The sequence below is a fragment of the Camelus bactrianus genome, chromosome X (genome assembly GCF_048773025.1).
Source record: "Camelus bactrianus isolate YW-2024 breed Bactrian camel chromosome X, ASM4877302v1, whole genome shotgun sequence".
In the NCBI taxonomy this organism is placed as follows: domain Eukaryota; kingdom Metazoa; phylum Chordata; class Mammalia; order Artiodactyla; family Camelidae; genus Camelus; species Camelus bactrianus.
In genome coordinates this window covers 96,035,928-96,053,522 of record NC_133575.1, presented here as the reverse complement: position 1 = coordinate 96,053,522, position 17,595 = coordinate 96,035,928, and the positions used below count along the sequence as shown (strand labels likewise).

The 17,595-nt window shown below is 31.1% G+C and overlaps 1 protein-coding gene across 5 annotated transcripts in view; it reads right to left on the bottom strand.

Annotated features, from left to right (window-relative positions):
* Positions 1-17,595, bottom strand: part of STAG2 (STAG2 cohesin complex component) — a 107,533-nt gene that overhangs the window by 16,536 nt on the left and 73,402 nt on the right. For all 5 annotated transcript variants that reach the window (XM_010963921.3, XM_045523313.2, XM_045523311.2 and 2 more), the window contains exons 17-28: positions 16,880-16,972; positions 16,657-16,746; positions 15,749-15,952; positions 14,348-14,418; positions 13,958-14,045; positions 13,785-13,865; positions 11,904-11,996; positions 9,223-9,397; positions 5,093-5,232; positions 3,391-3,492; positions 1,221-1,369; positions 267-395 (exon numbers count right to left, since the gene is read on the bottom strand). In XM_010963921.3, the coding sequence (XP_010962223.1) occupies positions 267-395; positions 1,221-1,369; positions 3,391-3,492; positions 5,093-5,232; positions 9,223-9,397; positions 11,904-11,996; positions 13,785-13,865; positions 13,958-14,045; positions 14,348-14,418; positions 15,749-15,952; positions 16,657-16,746; positions 16,880-16,972 (1,415 nt within the window). The remainder of the gene's footprint in view (positions 1-266; positions 396-1,220; positions 1,370-3,390; positions 3,493-5,092; positions 5,233-9,222; positions 9,398-11,903; positions 11,997-13,784; positions 13,866-13,957; positions 14,046-14,347; positions 14,419-15,748; positions 15,953-16,656; positions 16,747-16,879; positions 16,973-17,595) is intronic.

Below are 17,595 nucleotides of genomic sequence, written 5' to 3'. Positions count from 1 at the left end.
CACAAATTAGAATACACAAAGCATTCCAGTTATACCTCTAAAGCCACAACTACACTGTAAGGGGAACTCATGGAATTAAAATGGAGTATTATCCATAAAACATAGTTAAAATCCTTAAATTATAAAATTTCTGAAGTATAAAGTTTTTTTGTGCACTAATGCAATCCTACAAATCTAATCTAATCTGAGAGAGAAACCAAGTATAATAATTAATCTTTAAGAATTCCAAAACAAAACTAAACAGAATATTTCCAGGAAATACATACACTGTTCTTTTGTCTTGTCGGAGTAGTTTAGAAGAAAATTCACTGAGAATATCAAGAAATGCCAAATTTAAAGGTGGATGGCTCTCTCCTTGTGGATTAGGCTCTTTAAAAGCAAATTCTATGCCATCTCTGCAACAGAAAAAAAAAATATTTAAAAGACTAGAGAGTGAATTAAAGTTGAGGAAAGTATGGGACTAACTTAAAGAGCAGAAAAATTTCTGTAGGGAGACATTTAACACTTTTATAACTAAGGAAGCAATAAGAATTAAAAAAAAAAAAACACAAATAAAACAGCTTTCAATGAAACAGCATCCAAACCTCCTGACTTTTCCAAAGGCAAGGCTCTTTATCCACAATAAACAGATAAAGGGTATTAATGCCCACCTGATGGTTATGTTTAAGCTCTAAAATACACTCACACTTACTTAAAAGTATAATTGATCAGTAAATTACATGCCTAAAATAAAATCAGATGATTTCCAATTTTGATGAGGCAGAGCAAACATGCAGACAGAATAAAGGTTGTGGCTCAAAACATGAAAAAAGGTCACTACGAAATAGAGAACAGAACCAGAAGCAGAAAACTTGAAACAAAGGAATCAAATCTCAAAAATTTTTCTACCTAGCAATGAGATTATGACAAAAACTATCAAAAGAGATTTTTTAATACCTGATGAATGTTGCTTTTCTTCACATAATCTATAAAGATTCCGTATGATTTTAATTACAGCAAAGACTTTCGGTAAAAGGTATTTTAGTCCCAATTCATGTGTTAATGGAGATAGCACTGCAACTGGTTCTTAACTTAAGGAGATATGCCACAGATTTGTAAACAAGTAATAAAATATCAACTGAATTTGGTTATTCTAAATAAAAGAGCTAGATACAAAAAAAAACCCTTAATGATTAATAAACAACTTAACAGGAGAGCTGAATGAAATATTTGGAAATTACTTGTGCAGCATAGCGATGGCCTCTCTTGTTTTCAATTGATCGAGTCCAAAAGTTAATGCAAAACGTCGAGCAAGTTCTTTTATGCCACTGAATGTTGAGGATGACCTATCAAAATTATAGCCATTTTCCTGTATCATTTCATTAAAAAGCTATTTGGAAAGAAAGAAAGCATGTTAAAGTTTTTTAATAACTATGGATTATTAACATCTAATTTAAAAAGTACATTTTTTATTTAAAATATACTTGATATACCATAAATGAAGCACTGTATTTTATTCTAAAACATAGATTTTTAAAAACATGATATAAATTACCAAAATTGTAGCACTTCATATATTCAGACTAGAGGTAGTATCAACATTAGAAACTCTTTAAATTTGTAATGACAGACTTGTTTTCTGCCTGTATTAACTGAATATTAAAATAGCACATAAAAATATAAAGAAAAAGGAAAGTAAAATATTAGGCAACCATGCTCTTTTATTGACATTTAAATGATTTTTCTAAGAACTTCCACCATAAGTTCCATCAAGAACTTTCATCATAAAGTAAGCAAAACAAAATACAATTTTTCAACTATCAAATTGCCAAGATTTTTAACAGATAATGGCTACTGCTTCAGAATAATGAGCACTGATCTGCTGGGAACATAAATTGAGATAACCTTTCTTTCTGTAGAGCAGTCTGGCAATGTGTAGTGAAAGCTTTAGAATTCTCATGCCCTTTGACTAAGCACTTGTAATGATCAGACTTTATCCAAAAGGAATGATAATAGTAATACCTGTGTACAATACATAGGCACAAAAATGTTTGGTTTAGTGCTATTTATAAGCAAGTGCTAAGAATTGTACAAGACCTCAACATCAAAGAAGAGATCATGGTTAAATTACAGTCCTATACAATGGAATATTACAATCATTAAAAATGAAGAGGAAAGTATTTAATGGTATGAAAATATTCAGGATTTATTAAAATGAAAATTTGAGGACTGCAAAATAGAATGCACAATACAATTTTTTATTTTTGTAAAATAAGATTCAGATAGGCATAAAAAAGATTAGGAAGACTATTAAAAATTATAACATTGTTAAGTGGAAAAAATTAGGGAAAAGTTGGGTTTTTTTCTAGTTTTCCTACAGTATTTTCTAAACTTTCTACAGCAAGCAGCTATTATTTTATAGCAAAAGTTATTTAAATGCTGCCTTTAAAACTTTTTAAATTCTATTAATTTTAATAAAGAGTATCCAAATATGCAAATGAAATTGAGCTTTCATACCTAGATTTCTAAGAACAAAGTTTAGCAAAATGAAATGGGTTGGGTTGTGTTTTGCATGCATTTGGTCTCTAGTGACAAAAGTATACTAAGCAAATTATTTTTACCTAATTAAACCTGCCTTGCCACTGCCAAAATCAAAATGACTGTTGTATTTTGATTATAGGATTGATAAATGCTCATTAAAATACATGTGGAAATGTACAAAGGAAAAAGTAAAATTCACCTGAAACCTACCAAAGCAAGTTAACCCCAGCTAACATTCTGGTGATTTTTTTTCCCAAATAGATATAGAGATACGCACAATTTTATAGAGTTGCTATACTATAATCTACTTTATTCTCAAACTAAATATTGTAGAGATCTTTACGGATGAATGAATATAGACCTACATTAATTTTAAGTGCTACACAATAGCCACTGCAAAGATGTACTACACAACATATTCATCTAATATACTATTGAGGAACATTTGATTTATTTCTAACTTCTTGCTATTATAAACATTTTTGCCATGTATAAGCTCATTCACCCTTTTTTGCATATTTGTCCTATTACCACTGTGGATAAATTTCTAAAAGTAGAATTGCTGCCTAAAATGGCATACACATGATAAATTTTGACATATATTGCCAAAATGCCTACCAGGAAAGTTGAATCATAAATTGTTGACAGTACCGATTTTCCCTGATACCTCAGGCAACTACAGGTTTTGCCAATCTTGCCAGCCTCAAAGCAAAAAATGACTCCACTTGCACAATGTCTGCTAGTGAGACTGAGTATCTTATATTTCCACTTTTATGAACTATCTGTTGCATCCTTTGCCCAGTTTTCAACTGTTACCTTGAAAACTATTAAATGTTTATTATGTTAGCCTAAGCTGGTACTTTGTCTTACCTGTTGCAAACTGAGAATAAGGGTCTTTGCACACTGAATTTTGTCTATCTGCCTTGTTTTACTCATTGTTTCTTTGATGATATCTCCATAGTCGTTATAATACTAGAAAAGAAATTTGAGCAAATTAGAACTTTGTCTCTTAAAATTACTGGACAAGACTAATTTTAGGTTAGTCATATTAACATGTCACAAAAATGTATTTGGCTGAAATTATGCCTTCAGAGACATGAAAGAATGTTACTGAAATGTCATTATAATTTCTCTTTTTAAACTTTTTTTTACTGAGTTATAGTCATTTTAAAATGTTGTGTCAAATTCCAGTGTAGAGCACAATTTTTCAGTTACACATGAACATACATATATTGTCACATTTTTTTTCGCTGTGTATTTCTAAACACATAATTCCTAACATCAGTTAAGTTCAGAAATATCACTTAAGATCTAATCACATTAAGCTCCAGAATTGGTTTTAAGGAGGTATGTTATATAACAATATTTAAGTTATACAGATTTTCAGAAATAAAACAAAGGACAGAAACAAAGTTTTTGTGCTTTTTTTTTGAACTATTTAAGACAATGAATTTAATCACAGTTACTTTCATTGCTACTGGCATATACATCATGTGCAGTTTCCAACTTTATTAATTTGGTTTATGGAAATGAATAGCTTGTTAACAACATTTAAACGAAAACTTACTATGTGTGACATTTACACTATACACTGCATGTGAATTTTTCTAATTAAAGATCTTGTTTCAAAATGCATATATAACAACTAACAGAGATAACAGGATAACCATGCCCCTATGATTAATCAAATGTAGAATACCTAAGTCTAAAAGTTTAAAACTTGCAAAATGACTTCAAAAACAATCTTAGTTTTAAAAAAAAATCTAACAAGTATCATGCCAAATAACTTAAATTCCAAAGTACTTTATAATGGTGCTAGTATTCTACCGTGTAGGGAAGTATTCCAAAGAGAATTAACTAGGTTTTGTTAAATGTACTATATATTTTATTTTGTAAAAGCAAAGGCTTAAAAAAAGCTTATATTTATAATTAGATTTTACTTGGAAAAGGATTACAGAAAAATTATCATATTTAGTCACATTCTGAGAAAAATTATCATATTTAGTCACATTCTGTTAGTACAATTAACACTATCCTTTCTACTGCTACTTAAAAAGTTAAAAGAATCTCAAATGTATTTATGACAATTGTGAATAACCTATTGTGAATCAAATCAGATTTTCAGAGCTTAAGGAATCTTAGCTATCCCAGTGAAACAGACGAAGAAAGATGGGACACAAAAAGTATTGAACTACTCAAGGTCACAAGCTGCATAGTAACAAAGCCAAAACTATACCATCTAAAACATTTCTACTGACTCCTAAACCACTTTTTTATGCAACGCCAAGCAGGGGAGGGACACCATCCTACTATCTTAAACTAAATCACAAGTGCAATTTTTATTAGTGACAGTTAACCTTAAACAAGCTGTTTCCAATACTCCAAATGCAAATGAACTCAAAATGTCCATTAAAAGAGGAGTGGAGATACGAGAAAATGTTACTGAAAATGTTAAATATTTAAAAAGATTTCTTTTATGCTACAAAAGTAAATTTACTATATAAAAAAATTCAATGGCAACCAACCATAAAAGTAATATAAAAATATCTTGCTATCCATTATTCAATTTTACCTTCATATACTGCTTGAAGATATCTGCAGCTGTATTCATCTCCACCACAGTATATACAATTAGCTTACAAAATGCTGCAAGTAAATTTCTCCTCTTGTGCAGAGCTTCAATTTTACTGGCTTCATCCTCCTGCTGACCATCTGGGGAAAAAAGTTCGAAACATTAAGCCATCTGTATTTTACTTCAGCCATAAATACATGTAATATATATACATTTTACACATAAATACATACATACATACATACATACATACATATATATACACATACATATATATATATATATATATATATATATATAAAATTCTCACTATAAAACACCATCATTTTGGAGAATTTTAAAAGTAAGGAAAACACATTTAAATAAGATAAAAATTATAATCACTCTATCTTCATGAATGACCAGCCCATTGATTACAATAGACAAATTTTCTGTGAAGTCAAATAATAATCAGAAGGCTGTTTGGTGAACATGGAACAGGAATAAGTGGAGTAGGTCAGAGGAATTGATGTTTAGTGAGGTCAGGCTATGCTTGCCAAACACATTCATCTACTTTCCTAACAGGATAGTTTGGTGATGAGATCTGCATATTCAATGCCTGTTGGTTAAAGCTCTTTCTTCCCTAGGGGCAGACAACCTCAAAAATTCTCCTATCTGTTCTAAAGATGACCCTACACCTCACCTCAAACCCAAGTTTTATTGACACATACTTCCTTTATACGTATTACATATATTCAGTTTAGACTGACCTAGAAACCATTCTGTCTTTTTAAGATAATTTCAAATATTTCTGTTCTGATCCATTATGTAAGATCTTGATGTTCAGTTATCAAAGGAATAGAATTATTTCCAAATTCATAATCGGGAAAGCCAGACTACAGCCTCCAAGTATTGTTAAAGGATTGTTTCTAATTATTTGATACTGTAAATAAAATTGTGATGAAGACTTTTACATAAAAAGCTAAACTCTGGACCAATTTTACAAATGAAATTACTTATATCAAAAAATATCATGTATAAAATAACAGCTTTTTATAACAAGTATTTCTTTTACTCCATCTCTGATAACCCTTGATAACTGGTAATAAATTAAAACCAAGTTTTGAGAGTAGGAATTTGTTTAGGACAGACCAACCAAAACAAGTGCCTATTCCAGAATGCCAAAGTCTTTTGCTTAGAAACCTAAACCATACTCTTTATTCTTTTAAAAGACTAAGCTAACTTTTTCTTAATGACTCTGTGATTATAATGGATTTCCAAATGATACTATTTCCAATCACTGTGCGGTACTGCTCTCAGGAACTAGAGGTGTACAGACTTAATCCCCCTACAGACTAAATTACCCAGACAGTAAAAGTTTTTTAAGCCTTCACTTCTTATCTAAAATTAGCCACCTTTTCTCTTGTGGGGATTAAAGAATGTTAGAGAAGTACCTAACACAATGGGCCTTTCATAGATGTCAGCTGCCATTACATGCTGTCAGTGCCTCTAGCATTCCCTATTTTACTCTCCCCTTCTAGTCTGATGTGGGTGGGCTAACAAACTAAATAGCCATGGGTCTGTAATACCAAGGGTTAGATGAGTACAAAAAGCAATGGAAACTATCGTATGTTGCTGGTGGGAAAATGAAAGAATAAAATACTTGGGAGACTAATTTGGAAACATGTGGTCAAGTTTAAAATGCATACTTATATAGTGGAATCTGGCAATTCCACTCTTAAGGTATACAGGCACACCTCAGAGATATTGCAGGTTTGATTCCAGACCACCCTAATAAAGGGAATATCACAGTAAGATGAATCACACTAATCCTCTGGTTTCCTAGTTCATATAAAAGTTATGTTTACACTATATTGTAGCCTTACTAAGTATATAATAGCATTATGTCTAAAAAATGTACATATCTTATTAAACACTTTATTGCTAAAAAATGCTAACCATAATCTAAGCTTTCATGTGAGCTGTAGTAGTAGTAATATCAAAGATCACTAATCACAGACAGATTACCATGACAAAGGAAAAAGTAATGAAAAAGTTTGAAATGTAAGAATTACCAAAATTGACTCAGAAACATGAAGTGAACAAATGCCATTGGAAAAATGGCACCAACAAAGTTTCCTGATGCAGAGTTGTCACAAACCTTCAATTTGCAAAAACACAGTATCTGCGAAGTGCAATAAAAATGAGGTATGCCTGTACACTAGAAAAGCATTTGCACATGTGCTCAAGAAGAACATTTTTGTAACATTATTTATAATAGGAGAAAAAATGGAAAAAACCTAAATGTTCATCAATATGAAAATGAATGACGTATGGTTAATTCACATCACATAATACTCAGCAGTCAAGATGAATAAGTTATAATTACATGTCTACACTGACAAATTTTTCAGATGTTAACTCAAAAAAGCAAGATGCAAAATAAAATGTTCAGCATACCATTTATGTGGAAGCTAGCAACAGAAAACCTTTATATTGTTAAAGGATACATACACTACTAGTAAAATAAAATTAAAATGCAAAGGCATGATAAACACCAAATTCAGGATAGCAGTTATGTCTAGGGAAAAAGAATAATGGGACTGGGGAGGGATACAAACAAGGGCTTCTTTTGTATCTATGCTTTATTCCTTTAAAAAATAAATCTGAAACAAATAGAGCAAAATTTGACAAATGCTAATAGTAGGTATGTACAAATGTGTTGTATTTTATACTTTTTCATAGAACTGGAATACATTTCATTTTAAAAGTGTAAATAGAAAAAAAACAAAGTCCAAGGAGATAAGATTGAGGTTAATTCCAAGAAGCTCCCATAAAATTCAGGAGTATTGGCAAGATTCTCATTTCTACTTTCTATGGTCTAAATGAAGTCAAGTTAGTCCCCAACTAACAAAAGGGTCATGGACCAAAACTGATTTATCAGTTTTTGGTATATAACTATGCTTTCCTATAGAAGGTTTAAAAACTCCTACTCATCTTTTAGGATCCAGTTCAGATGTTAGCTTATTTCAATGGTGTTTCAACTCTTACAGACTAGTTAGAACTTCCTCTACATTCCCACAACACTCTGTACATACTCTATTACTTATCAAATTGCATTATAATTACTTGTTTTTAGATAAGTCTTTTCCACCTGAATTGAATTCTTAAAGGAAAAGCTATGTCTCATTTGTTTATATTCATAGCATCTAGTATACTGCCTGCTAACTAACAAATGTCAAATGAATGTTAAAAATGAAGTGTAACTAAAGCAATAGCTGAAAGTGAATGCAATTTCTAAGTACATAAACTTTAAGCACATGGATTTTGACAACTGTTTTGGCTACTTTAGGTTTTTCAATCCTGTTCTGGTTAAGTGTTTAATACTTGAGAATAAAGCTCTTTATTGATAAAGATAAGCTAACAAGGCAAGTCTAGAATTACAGTTAAGACTCTATTTTGGAGTGATGTGTCAGTTTATGTATGGACATACATATATTGATGTTATATATCAAGTTTAACTTCAAATTTAAAACAAACCCAGAAAGAAGTCAACAAATACTACCTGTTTTTCCATGATTTCTTGTTCAAGTAAGGCATCTGTGTATGCAATTAGGGTGTGAAGAATAACTTACAACTAGGCAAGGTTGGTTTGGTTATTTACCTGTGAACATTCTGTACTGCCCAAGACTTTTACAGAAAACCTATGTTATAAAAGTATACAACAAATACATCATTTAAAGAAACACTAATCTGTTCTAATTACTTGAATGCTGATATCAGCAATGATTAAGGGTAAAGGGAAGCAAACTGTATTGAGTACCTACCTTCTACATGCTCAGGCACTGTACTAGTCACTTTGCTCAATTTAATAAACTCATACAGTACCAAAATCTGTAAGGCAGCTACAAATTAGAAAAACCAGCTCACAGCTAGTGAGAAACAAAGATCGGATTCCAAAGCCTATGGTCTGTGGTATCACATTGGCTTTACAATGTTACAAGAACTGAACACAAATTGCATTGGGAAATGTACCCATGTTTCATGTTTTAAGAATAAAGTATCAAATAGTAGTGTAACACTTTACACATTACTTAAATTTGATTTATGATAGATACACAGATTTAACAAAAAGATGGCAATAAAATTACCTGCACTGTTATTGTCATCATCCTGTTCGATGAAGACATGATCCAGAATAAAGCTGAGCAACTCAGACTGCAATGAAGAATCAGGGGTGTAAACTAATGGCTCTAACATGTCACGCCCTCCTGACATAATCTGATGGCTGAAGATCATCAAAATATCACATAGAATTGTGAAGGCCTATTAAAAAAAAAAAAGGAAAGCATACCATAAACCCGTTTCTCACCAACTGCCACAGGTAACTTACATATTTAATGTGGAATACAATCCAACATTCTATATTTTAAACTCTTTATAAAAACCAATGTCTAGTATTTTCCTAAGATTTTAAAGGTAAGGAGTGTAATTTCTGCAACAATAACTCCTGATATTTGCACTGTGATTTACAAACTGCAAAGTAGTTTCACAAATATTCTTTTTTATTGTCACCAACTTTTAAGTGGTTTGTGCAATATATCATTAGAACATGCACACTTGAAAAAAAAAAAAAAAACATGCAGGCAGGACACAATCTCAGGTTTTCTGGCTCCAAATCTCATACTTTACACTATACCACAATGTCTCATGGTATACATTCTCAAATATAAAGTAATATATAAACTTGGAAGACAAAAATTTATACCAAGAAGATAAATTATCTCCTCGAAGATCTCTTAGAAGACAGATCACAAATTCCATGGTACTTTTTAAGTACTCCCATTGTCCATATGAGTGTTGATTAAATAGAAAAAACATAATCAACTATGGGCCTGCTTACTAATCATCAGACAAATCTGATAGTATAATAAACATAAGGCTACAAGTTATATACCTCCAGGAGCTTTATAAAGACTCTGCCAGGAGTTTTAAATAGAGTCAAACACTGGTAAAAATGTCAGAAGATAACTGGAAAAATTTAATTATCTGTGGGGAAGACGTAATGAAAACAAAATTCAGGGGTCATAAAGCTAACAGAATAATTACATAATGGAAGACTACAACTAGAAGGACAGATTATACTATAGACCACAAATTAGATCTTAATAATAGTTTTGCTTTTTTGGAACTAACCACATTTATTTTTTCTCTTTATACTTTTTACCTCTTCTTTTGGTCTCTTCTTCTCATTTCACTACTATAGTAGTAATTTATACCTATCAGGATACTTGAGTTTTCAAAAGCTTTTGCAACATACACAGTAAAGATATAAACATGGTGACATTTACTAATTAGGTTAACTGGCAGGTCTTGTCAGCTGACCAGGGCATATTCCTGGAAGCTATTAGGAACACTAATACTAACAAGCTATTTAATGACCAAATAATTAATCTCCAAGGCCTGAACAACAGATTACATATAAAGGAGATTACACACAATAACCCATAAGGAATTATATGTTAACACTGTAAGAAATAAGGAATACTAAGCTGAATATCTTGGTCGCCTATGAAAATGTATCAAGTAATACTTCATGTATTAAGTTTGGATCAGAAGTTCCAAGTCCTTTACTGTTACACTTCAAAACTACATACTCAAAACTGGAGAGAATTCAGCAATGCAGTAATTATGGCAATATACTTTATTGTTTTGAAAGAAAAGCACACAATTCAGTAACTGGATCTTGGCCATTTAGTATCTTCTAATTTATTTGTGCCCAAGCATATAGTATGGGAGGGACAAAAGGGAGTTGGAAATAATAAGAAAAATGATACTAACAGTGAGGTATTAAATGTAAAAAAATTTTAACAATGAAAATCCAAATGTATTTCATTAAAATTAGTTTGGATATTTTAAAATGAAATAAAGACAAGTGACAAATAAAAGGGTTGAATGTTTTCTTGGTAGCTTTAAGAAGTTAATACACTCTAAATTAAACAGTACCCAACAGAACACAAGCTGCTAAAAAGAGCACTTATGAGAACTACTGTGGCTCTACCCCAATATACAAAGGTTAAGCAGGATAAAATGTTCAAAACCCCTTGAAATCACCACAAGCATTCTCACTGTATCATTAGTAATATTTCTTACAAAATGATTATAAAAACATCTTCCCCACAGAAGCATTCAAAAAGTATGCATCCAAAAAAGCTTAATCCTCTATTAGGGAATTAGAACTAAATAGGCTCTTGGTCTCAGGATCAGAATTCATTTTACAGATGAGAAAACTACCTATTGCACCAGATAACACGGTATTTCCAGAATGAGAAGGCTGGCAGTAATGGAGTCAAGAGGGAATATGGGGTGGGAAGGTAACACTTTGAAGACAGGGAAGTGATTAAAATTTTTATTTCAGACAAAGACCACATAAGAAAAAATAACTTACACAATCAGGATGGGCAGGAATTTCAACATCTGATGATACTCTCAGAGATGACAAAACCAGATGGACCTTTCCTCCCTGAGGCATACTTGTTATACTTGTTGCTTCCAGGAATAACTTATGTAACTGCATACACCTACTTTGTATATTTGGGTCTATTTACCAAGTGGCATGAAGAAACAATAACACAGAGTAACTGTGCTATGAGGGTAATTTGTAATGCTCTGTATGGAATTAATGTTAATCTGGTTTTTGAGCAGGGTCTACATGGATGGATACAAGATATTTCTACTTTGCCCAATTTCAGTATTACTTAAATTTTCTAGGTTAGTTCAGGTATTTGTTCAGAGTATCTTACAAAAATTGCTGTCTATAGTAATTACTAACCTGTTCCTTAACAGTAGTATTCACGTTGGTCAGGTAATGTTGACATATCTGACAGAATACCCTCATCTGTTTCTTTAAACGCAGCAAGTCCTCCTTAAAAAAATTTAACATGAACATTTTAAAATACTGTATTAAAAACTCATTCAGTATTTAAGATGTTTTAAACTAAATAAAACAGCATCATATATTTATATTAACACTGCTTGTGTATTAGATTTAAATTCTTTATTATTTATCAGAAAACAAAAACCATTTTTCCTTAAAATCTCAACAAATTACAGCCTTAAAATTACAAGGTATATTAATGGATAATATCCTGAATGATTTGAGTCCTATAGAATGAGAAAACTTGTATGATTATATATGGCTATCCATCTAAATCCACTACCTCAGAATGCTTAAAAAGTAAAAATGTATGCTCCATCCTCACTTTGTAATTTGAAGGATGGCTAACTAATGAATGGAATAAATTAATTAATAAAAAAAAAGGGAGAGCATTTTCCATTTCAATTGTAAGAGATTGGTTGTGCTTTTTAAAAATAAAGGTATCAAAAAAATTAGTTTTATGGTATTACTCCACTTAAGGAAAAAAAAGTCTTACAAACCTACACTAAAAAGATTCTTTTTCTTGCATTTTTTCCTAAATATTTACCAGTTAACTTAAAATAGGAAACTATTCTATATATAAAGATCATCCACACTAATTTATTTAATGCATTACTTTTGGCCCACCTCTTGATACTGGATGCGAAGCGATAGAATATCAGTACACGTTTGATATATGTAATAGACAAGTTAAATAAAAACAGGTTTAACATGGAGATTGATTTGGTGAAGAAAACTCAAACAAGCTTCAGCATAAATGATTTTGTATTCAATAACCTTTATTTTTACCTTTTTCCCTCTACTAAAAGTATTTTCCCATGTTAACTTTTAACTCAATGCTTCCGATTTAGGTGAGCAATCATATTTGCTAATATGGTCATTATTCCTACCACAAGCTTAATAATGAGTTAAATAAACTTTTTGGGTATTTGACAAGATGTACACTATTTTAACAACAGTACTACAGGTTGCCTTTCAAGGAGGAAATTTGTAGATATAGTAGCATCTTGTGCTTAAAAACCTCAAAAAAATTCTAAAATTATTCTGTGATTTTATATAAATAACAAACTTATTATTCAGAGGATTACTTTTTTAGGAAAATAATTATGAACTAATTCTTTAACTTCCAAAAAATTACTTAATATTTACAAAAATGTGCCTAAACAATATTTAAGGTAACATCTACTACAAGTAGGATGTTTAAGCTTCTAACTTACAAATGAAAAAGGCAATACCATTGAATTCAACTACTAAATACATCAAAGATTACCATTACAGATAAAAATTTTGAAAGTTCTATGAACTCGTAGTTGGCACATTATACTCAACCAGAAAGTGATTTATCATGAATTTGGAATATCAGGAGAGCCTAAATATGAATAATATGATCTCAAAACAATACCAAGGCATAAGATCCAGGGGCAGGTGACTTGTAATCATTAGTTTATGAAACTCAGTACTCTTATATGCATGTTTCTAAGGCTCTTGGTCATAATTTTCAAAAAATCTATATGTACTCAGCACTTTTGAGAATGATTATGAAAATCCATAAATTATGCTTCCTTCAAGTGTGATTTAACTTAAAATCATAAATAAAACATAAATATGTTCTTTCACTGAATATATATCAAACTACAAATAATTGTTTTTAAAATTACACATGCCTCAACAGTAGATTAGCAATAAGCAAGACTTTACTGAAATAATTGGTCCTGGTTTGCTGAAAACAATTAATGGTATTTAATATAACAAAGATACCACTGAACCACCACAAACCTTTGTAGAGCTGCTTTCAGTTATCTTTGCAAGCTGCCAAAGGATTACATAGTGAGTACATTGCAGTGCGTGAATAACAATCTGTAAAAAGAACCAAGAGAATACAGTTAAAATTAAAAAGTCACAGTCTTCAGTCTCAAAGTTAAATACGAAATTTATAAATAAATAAAAACCTGCTCAGGCATGTCTCCATTTTCAATTCCGGTTTTCAATAGTTTATAATTACAGGCAAACAAATCCCACTTTGAAAGATCATGGGCACTGTAAAAAAACAATAAAGTTGTATTAAAAACTTAAGCTTAATCTTATTTGTTTTGGACTTGAGTGTTAACAGAATAATGAATATAGTAAACTTTTTAACATGCACCCACAACAACAAAATGTGTATTTTTTTGAAAGTATGTTAGGATAATTTGTCATTCCCCATTCAAAACATGACTCTTACAAGTACTTTTTTCCCAAAAGCACAAGAAATCCAGCAAAGAATTTCACATTATAACCCAAAATATGCAAGTTGGTTCTGATTTTGCTACAGTTTTGAGAAATCAGAAACTTCAACTTACTTATGAAAAGCAGTGATTCTCTTCAATGTTGACAATACCTGGTATGCATCATCTTCATCAGGTTCTTCGCCCTATGAATATTATACCAAATTAAACATTAATAACCACCAAAGTGGAAAATCTTAGGCTATCACGTTAGTGATACCACCTTGAAAAGAATAACCTAATTAAAAACCACAAGTTAACTTTGTCATTCAATACCTAGACATGGCCAAATTTAAAGCAATATGGCTAGAGTAATGAGTCAACACAGAGTTATTATCAAAGGTACATTATACTCATGAGAGAAAAACTGAACAACATTCTCCCTTTTTCCTTTAAGTAACCTTGACACAAAACTATGAAGACATCTACTCTTTCATGGTAATAAATGAATTAGAACAATAAAGAAAAATATACTAGAGGACAAGCAAGAGATCATAAAAGATAAGACCTAAAGGACAAAATCTACTAAGTAAATGAAACAGTGCTCAAAAAAGATATCAAAACAATCACAATTAATTTGGAAAAAATCCTAGATATGCTAGTCTTTTCTGGGTATCAACTTTCCAATTTAGAGTAACTTTTGAGTTTTTGAAAATTTTATGAGTCTCACTACAAGAAACTTACAAATTAAAAAGAATTCTATCAAACTTGAAGTCTCTCAAAACAATTTTTATATAAAGTAATTAAACTTAATTAACAAACCACTGCTAGACTTTAATTTTTCTAATGAGAATCATATGCAGCCAAAAGTAGAGCCATTAAAAATTTTAACTAAGAAAGTTAAAGAATTGCTTTTACAAATTATAAAACACCATATCATTTTTGCAGCATTAATGACAAAAGTGATATGGAAAAAGCTAAGTGCATTAATTTGAGAATATGACTTTTTACTTTATGCAAATCAATTAAACTATTAAGTATATATTTCCATAAAAGAAAAAAAAGTCACAATAAAAATACAACTGTATTTGAGTACCACACTTAAGCCTCTTTGGAAATACAATAGAACAACGAAACAGTGGCTATAATTTACAAGGCTTTATAATAACAAAGACTATAAATAAACTTCCAAAATATTAAGAAATACCCTACTTTTTGAGGCTACATGACCACAATCTAGCTCTACTTTTCTGTTCCATTAACATCCTGTTCCCTAATAGCCTCTTGTTCAACTAAACCTTGGTAACATCCCAGATCATTTCTTTAAGTAAAAAAGGGGGAGAAAGATGTTAGTTTTGCTTTCACCTTCTCGCAGATTCTTACCACCTTCTATTTTGATGAAAGAGTAATAGTATCATGATTAATCACAGAATAAAAAGTCTGAAGGTCTTTTCACATACTGCTGGAACTATCCCTAAAACTTATCCACTTGGTTATGAGGGAGTAGGGGGTTGACAAAATACTTGAAATGTATACCTCTTGCAGAAAATCTTCAAGAAGTCGGTTAAATTTATCTGCCAACTCATCTATCAGCTGACTTCTTGAAATATCTACTCTGTTGAAAATTGTGAACTCTTCATTACAGAGTGCATGATAAGTTTTAGAACATGCTTCCAAAACATCTGTATCTGTGTGCTTCTCTACAATATTCCGGATCTGTCGTAATAAGGCATCCAAATGCTGCAAAATCAAAGTTTTCTTCATTAAAACTAAGATATGTATGATTGGCATAAAAATGTCTATGAAACTAGGGTGAAAAGCTTCAAACATAGTAACTCTACAACCACTAGGGCATACATTTTAAGTTTTTCTTGTCACAGTAAATACACTGACCTACCCATATTTATTTCCCCAGATTTAACAAGAATATTACCTATCTCATAGGGCTTTGGGTGAGACGTTAATACATAGAAACACATTTTCCTAGAACATAGTAAATGTGCTTAATGGATATTAGCTGTTTTCATTTTGCAATTGTTATTATCCAGTTATGCACCCTCAATCTCCAAAAATGATCAGTGATATAGTGACATAATGGCTAGGAATGAAAGTATGGCTGTGGGCTTGAATCAAAGGGAAGCCTCATTAGTACCATTCTCTAAATCCAACTTACCTAAAATATGTAAGGCATACAAGATATAGGTTTCATTTCACATTAAAAGTTATAAAAACATATTTCAAAAAACATACACAAGAAATATGATGGGATGAACTAAATTGACAATTCTTCTTCAAGGTTCTTTTTTTTCCTTTTTTTTTCTTCTAGTGGAGGTACTGGTGATTGAACCTATGACCTTGTGCATGCTAAGCATGTACTCTACCACTGAGCTATTTATTACCCTCCTCTACTTCTTCAAGGTTTTTATACCCAGAACACACCATACCTTTTCTAATCGTCCAGTGGTATATATTTCCAAATCAAAGTATTGCGGCAATTGCAACAAATTAGTCACCTTTTCTGCATCTACAGAGTACTTTGAAATAAAAAAAAAAATCATGTCAAAAACATCACAATGATGGTAAGTAAATATGATAAAATCCTGTGTGGCACTTCCAAAGAAACCTTGTAATATCTTAGTAACACTCTTGGTATTGACACAAACTTACTTTAGCTAATAACTGAGGAAGGGCCACAGCAAAAAGTTCAGTGATTTTTGTCCTGTCATCCAACTGGGTCTTCTTCTCCTTTGCTGTCAGCACCTAAAGTAACACAAGAAAGTTTCTAAGCAGTATTTATTAATAAGCCCATTAACACTTTAGGTGCTCAAGATTAAGTTAGGCTATACAAAACAAGTAATAAAATGACATTTTAAATGATACAAAAATTTCTACTGTAAAACTTGAAATCCAGCAGTGACAGAGTAACCTGCACATTACTTAAAAAAATAATAATAACAAAAACACTTTGAATAGTTAAAATAGTTCTAGAGGCAAAATCAATACCCAATTAGATTAACCAACTTTACCTTTGGATGAAAGAAGAGGTAGTTAGGAATAGGAAATGTAGCTTAGGAGCTTATGTAATAATGGGACTGAATAACATTTAGCCTACTATAAGCTGGGCCATGATCCATGGGTTATGAATTCAACATAGTAATAGGTTACTACCAGCCATCAGAAAAATAAGGGAAAGAAACACAGAAAGAAAACAGAATGCATCATATAGTTTCCATATTGTTGATAAAATTCTGTTTCAGTTATACACAAATACATATATATAGATGTGTACTAGGTCACAATATAAAACTATTTTTGTGCTTCGCAATCAAAGTTTGAATGCCTGTGCAACTGTCGGCCTACAATACAAAATATATGTGAACTTT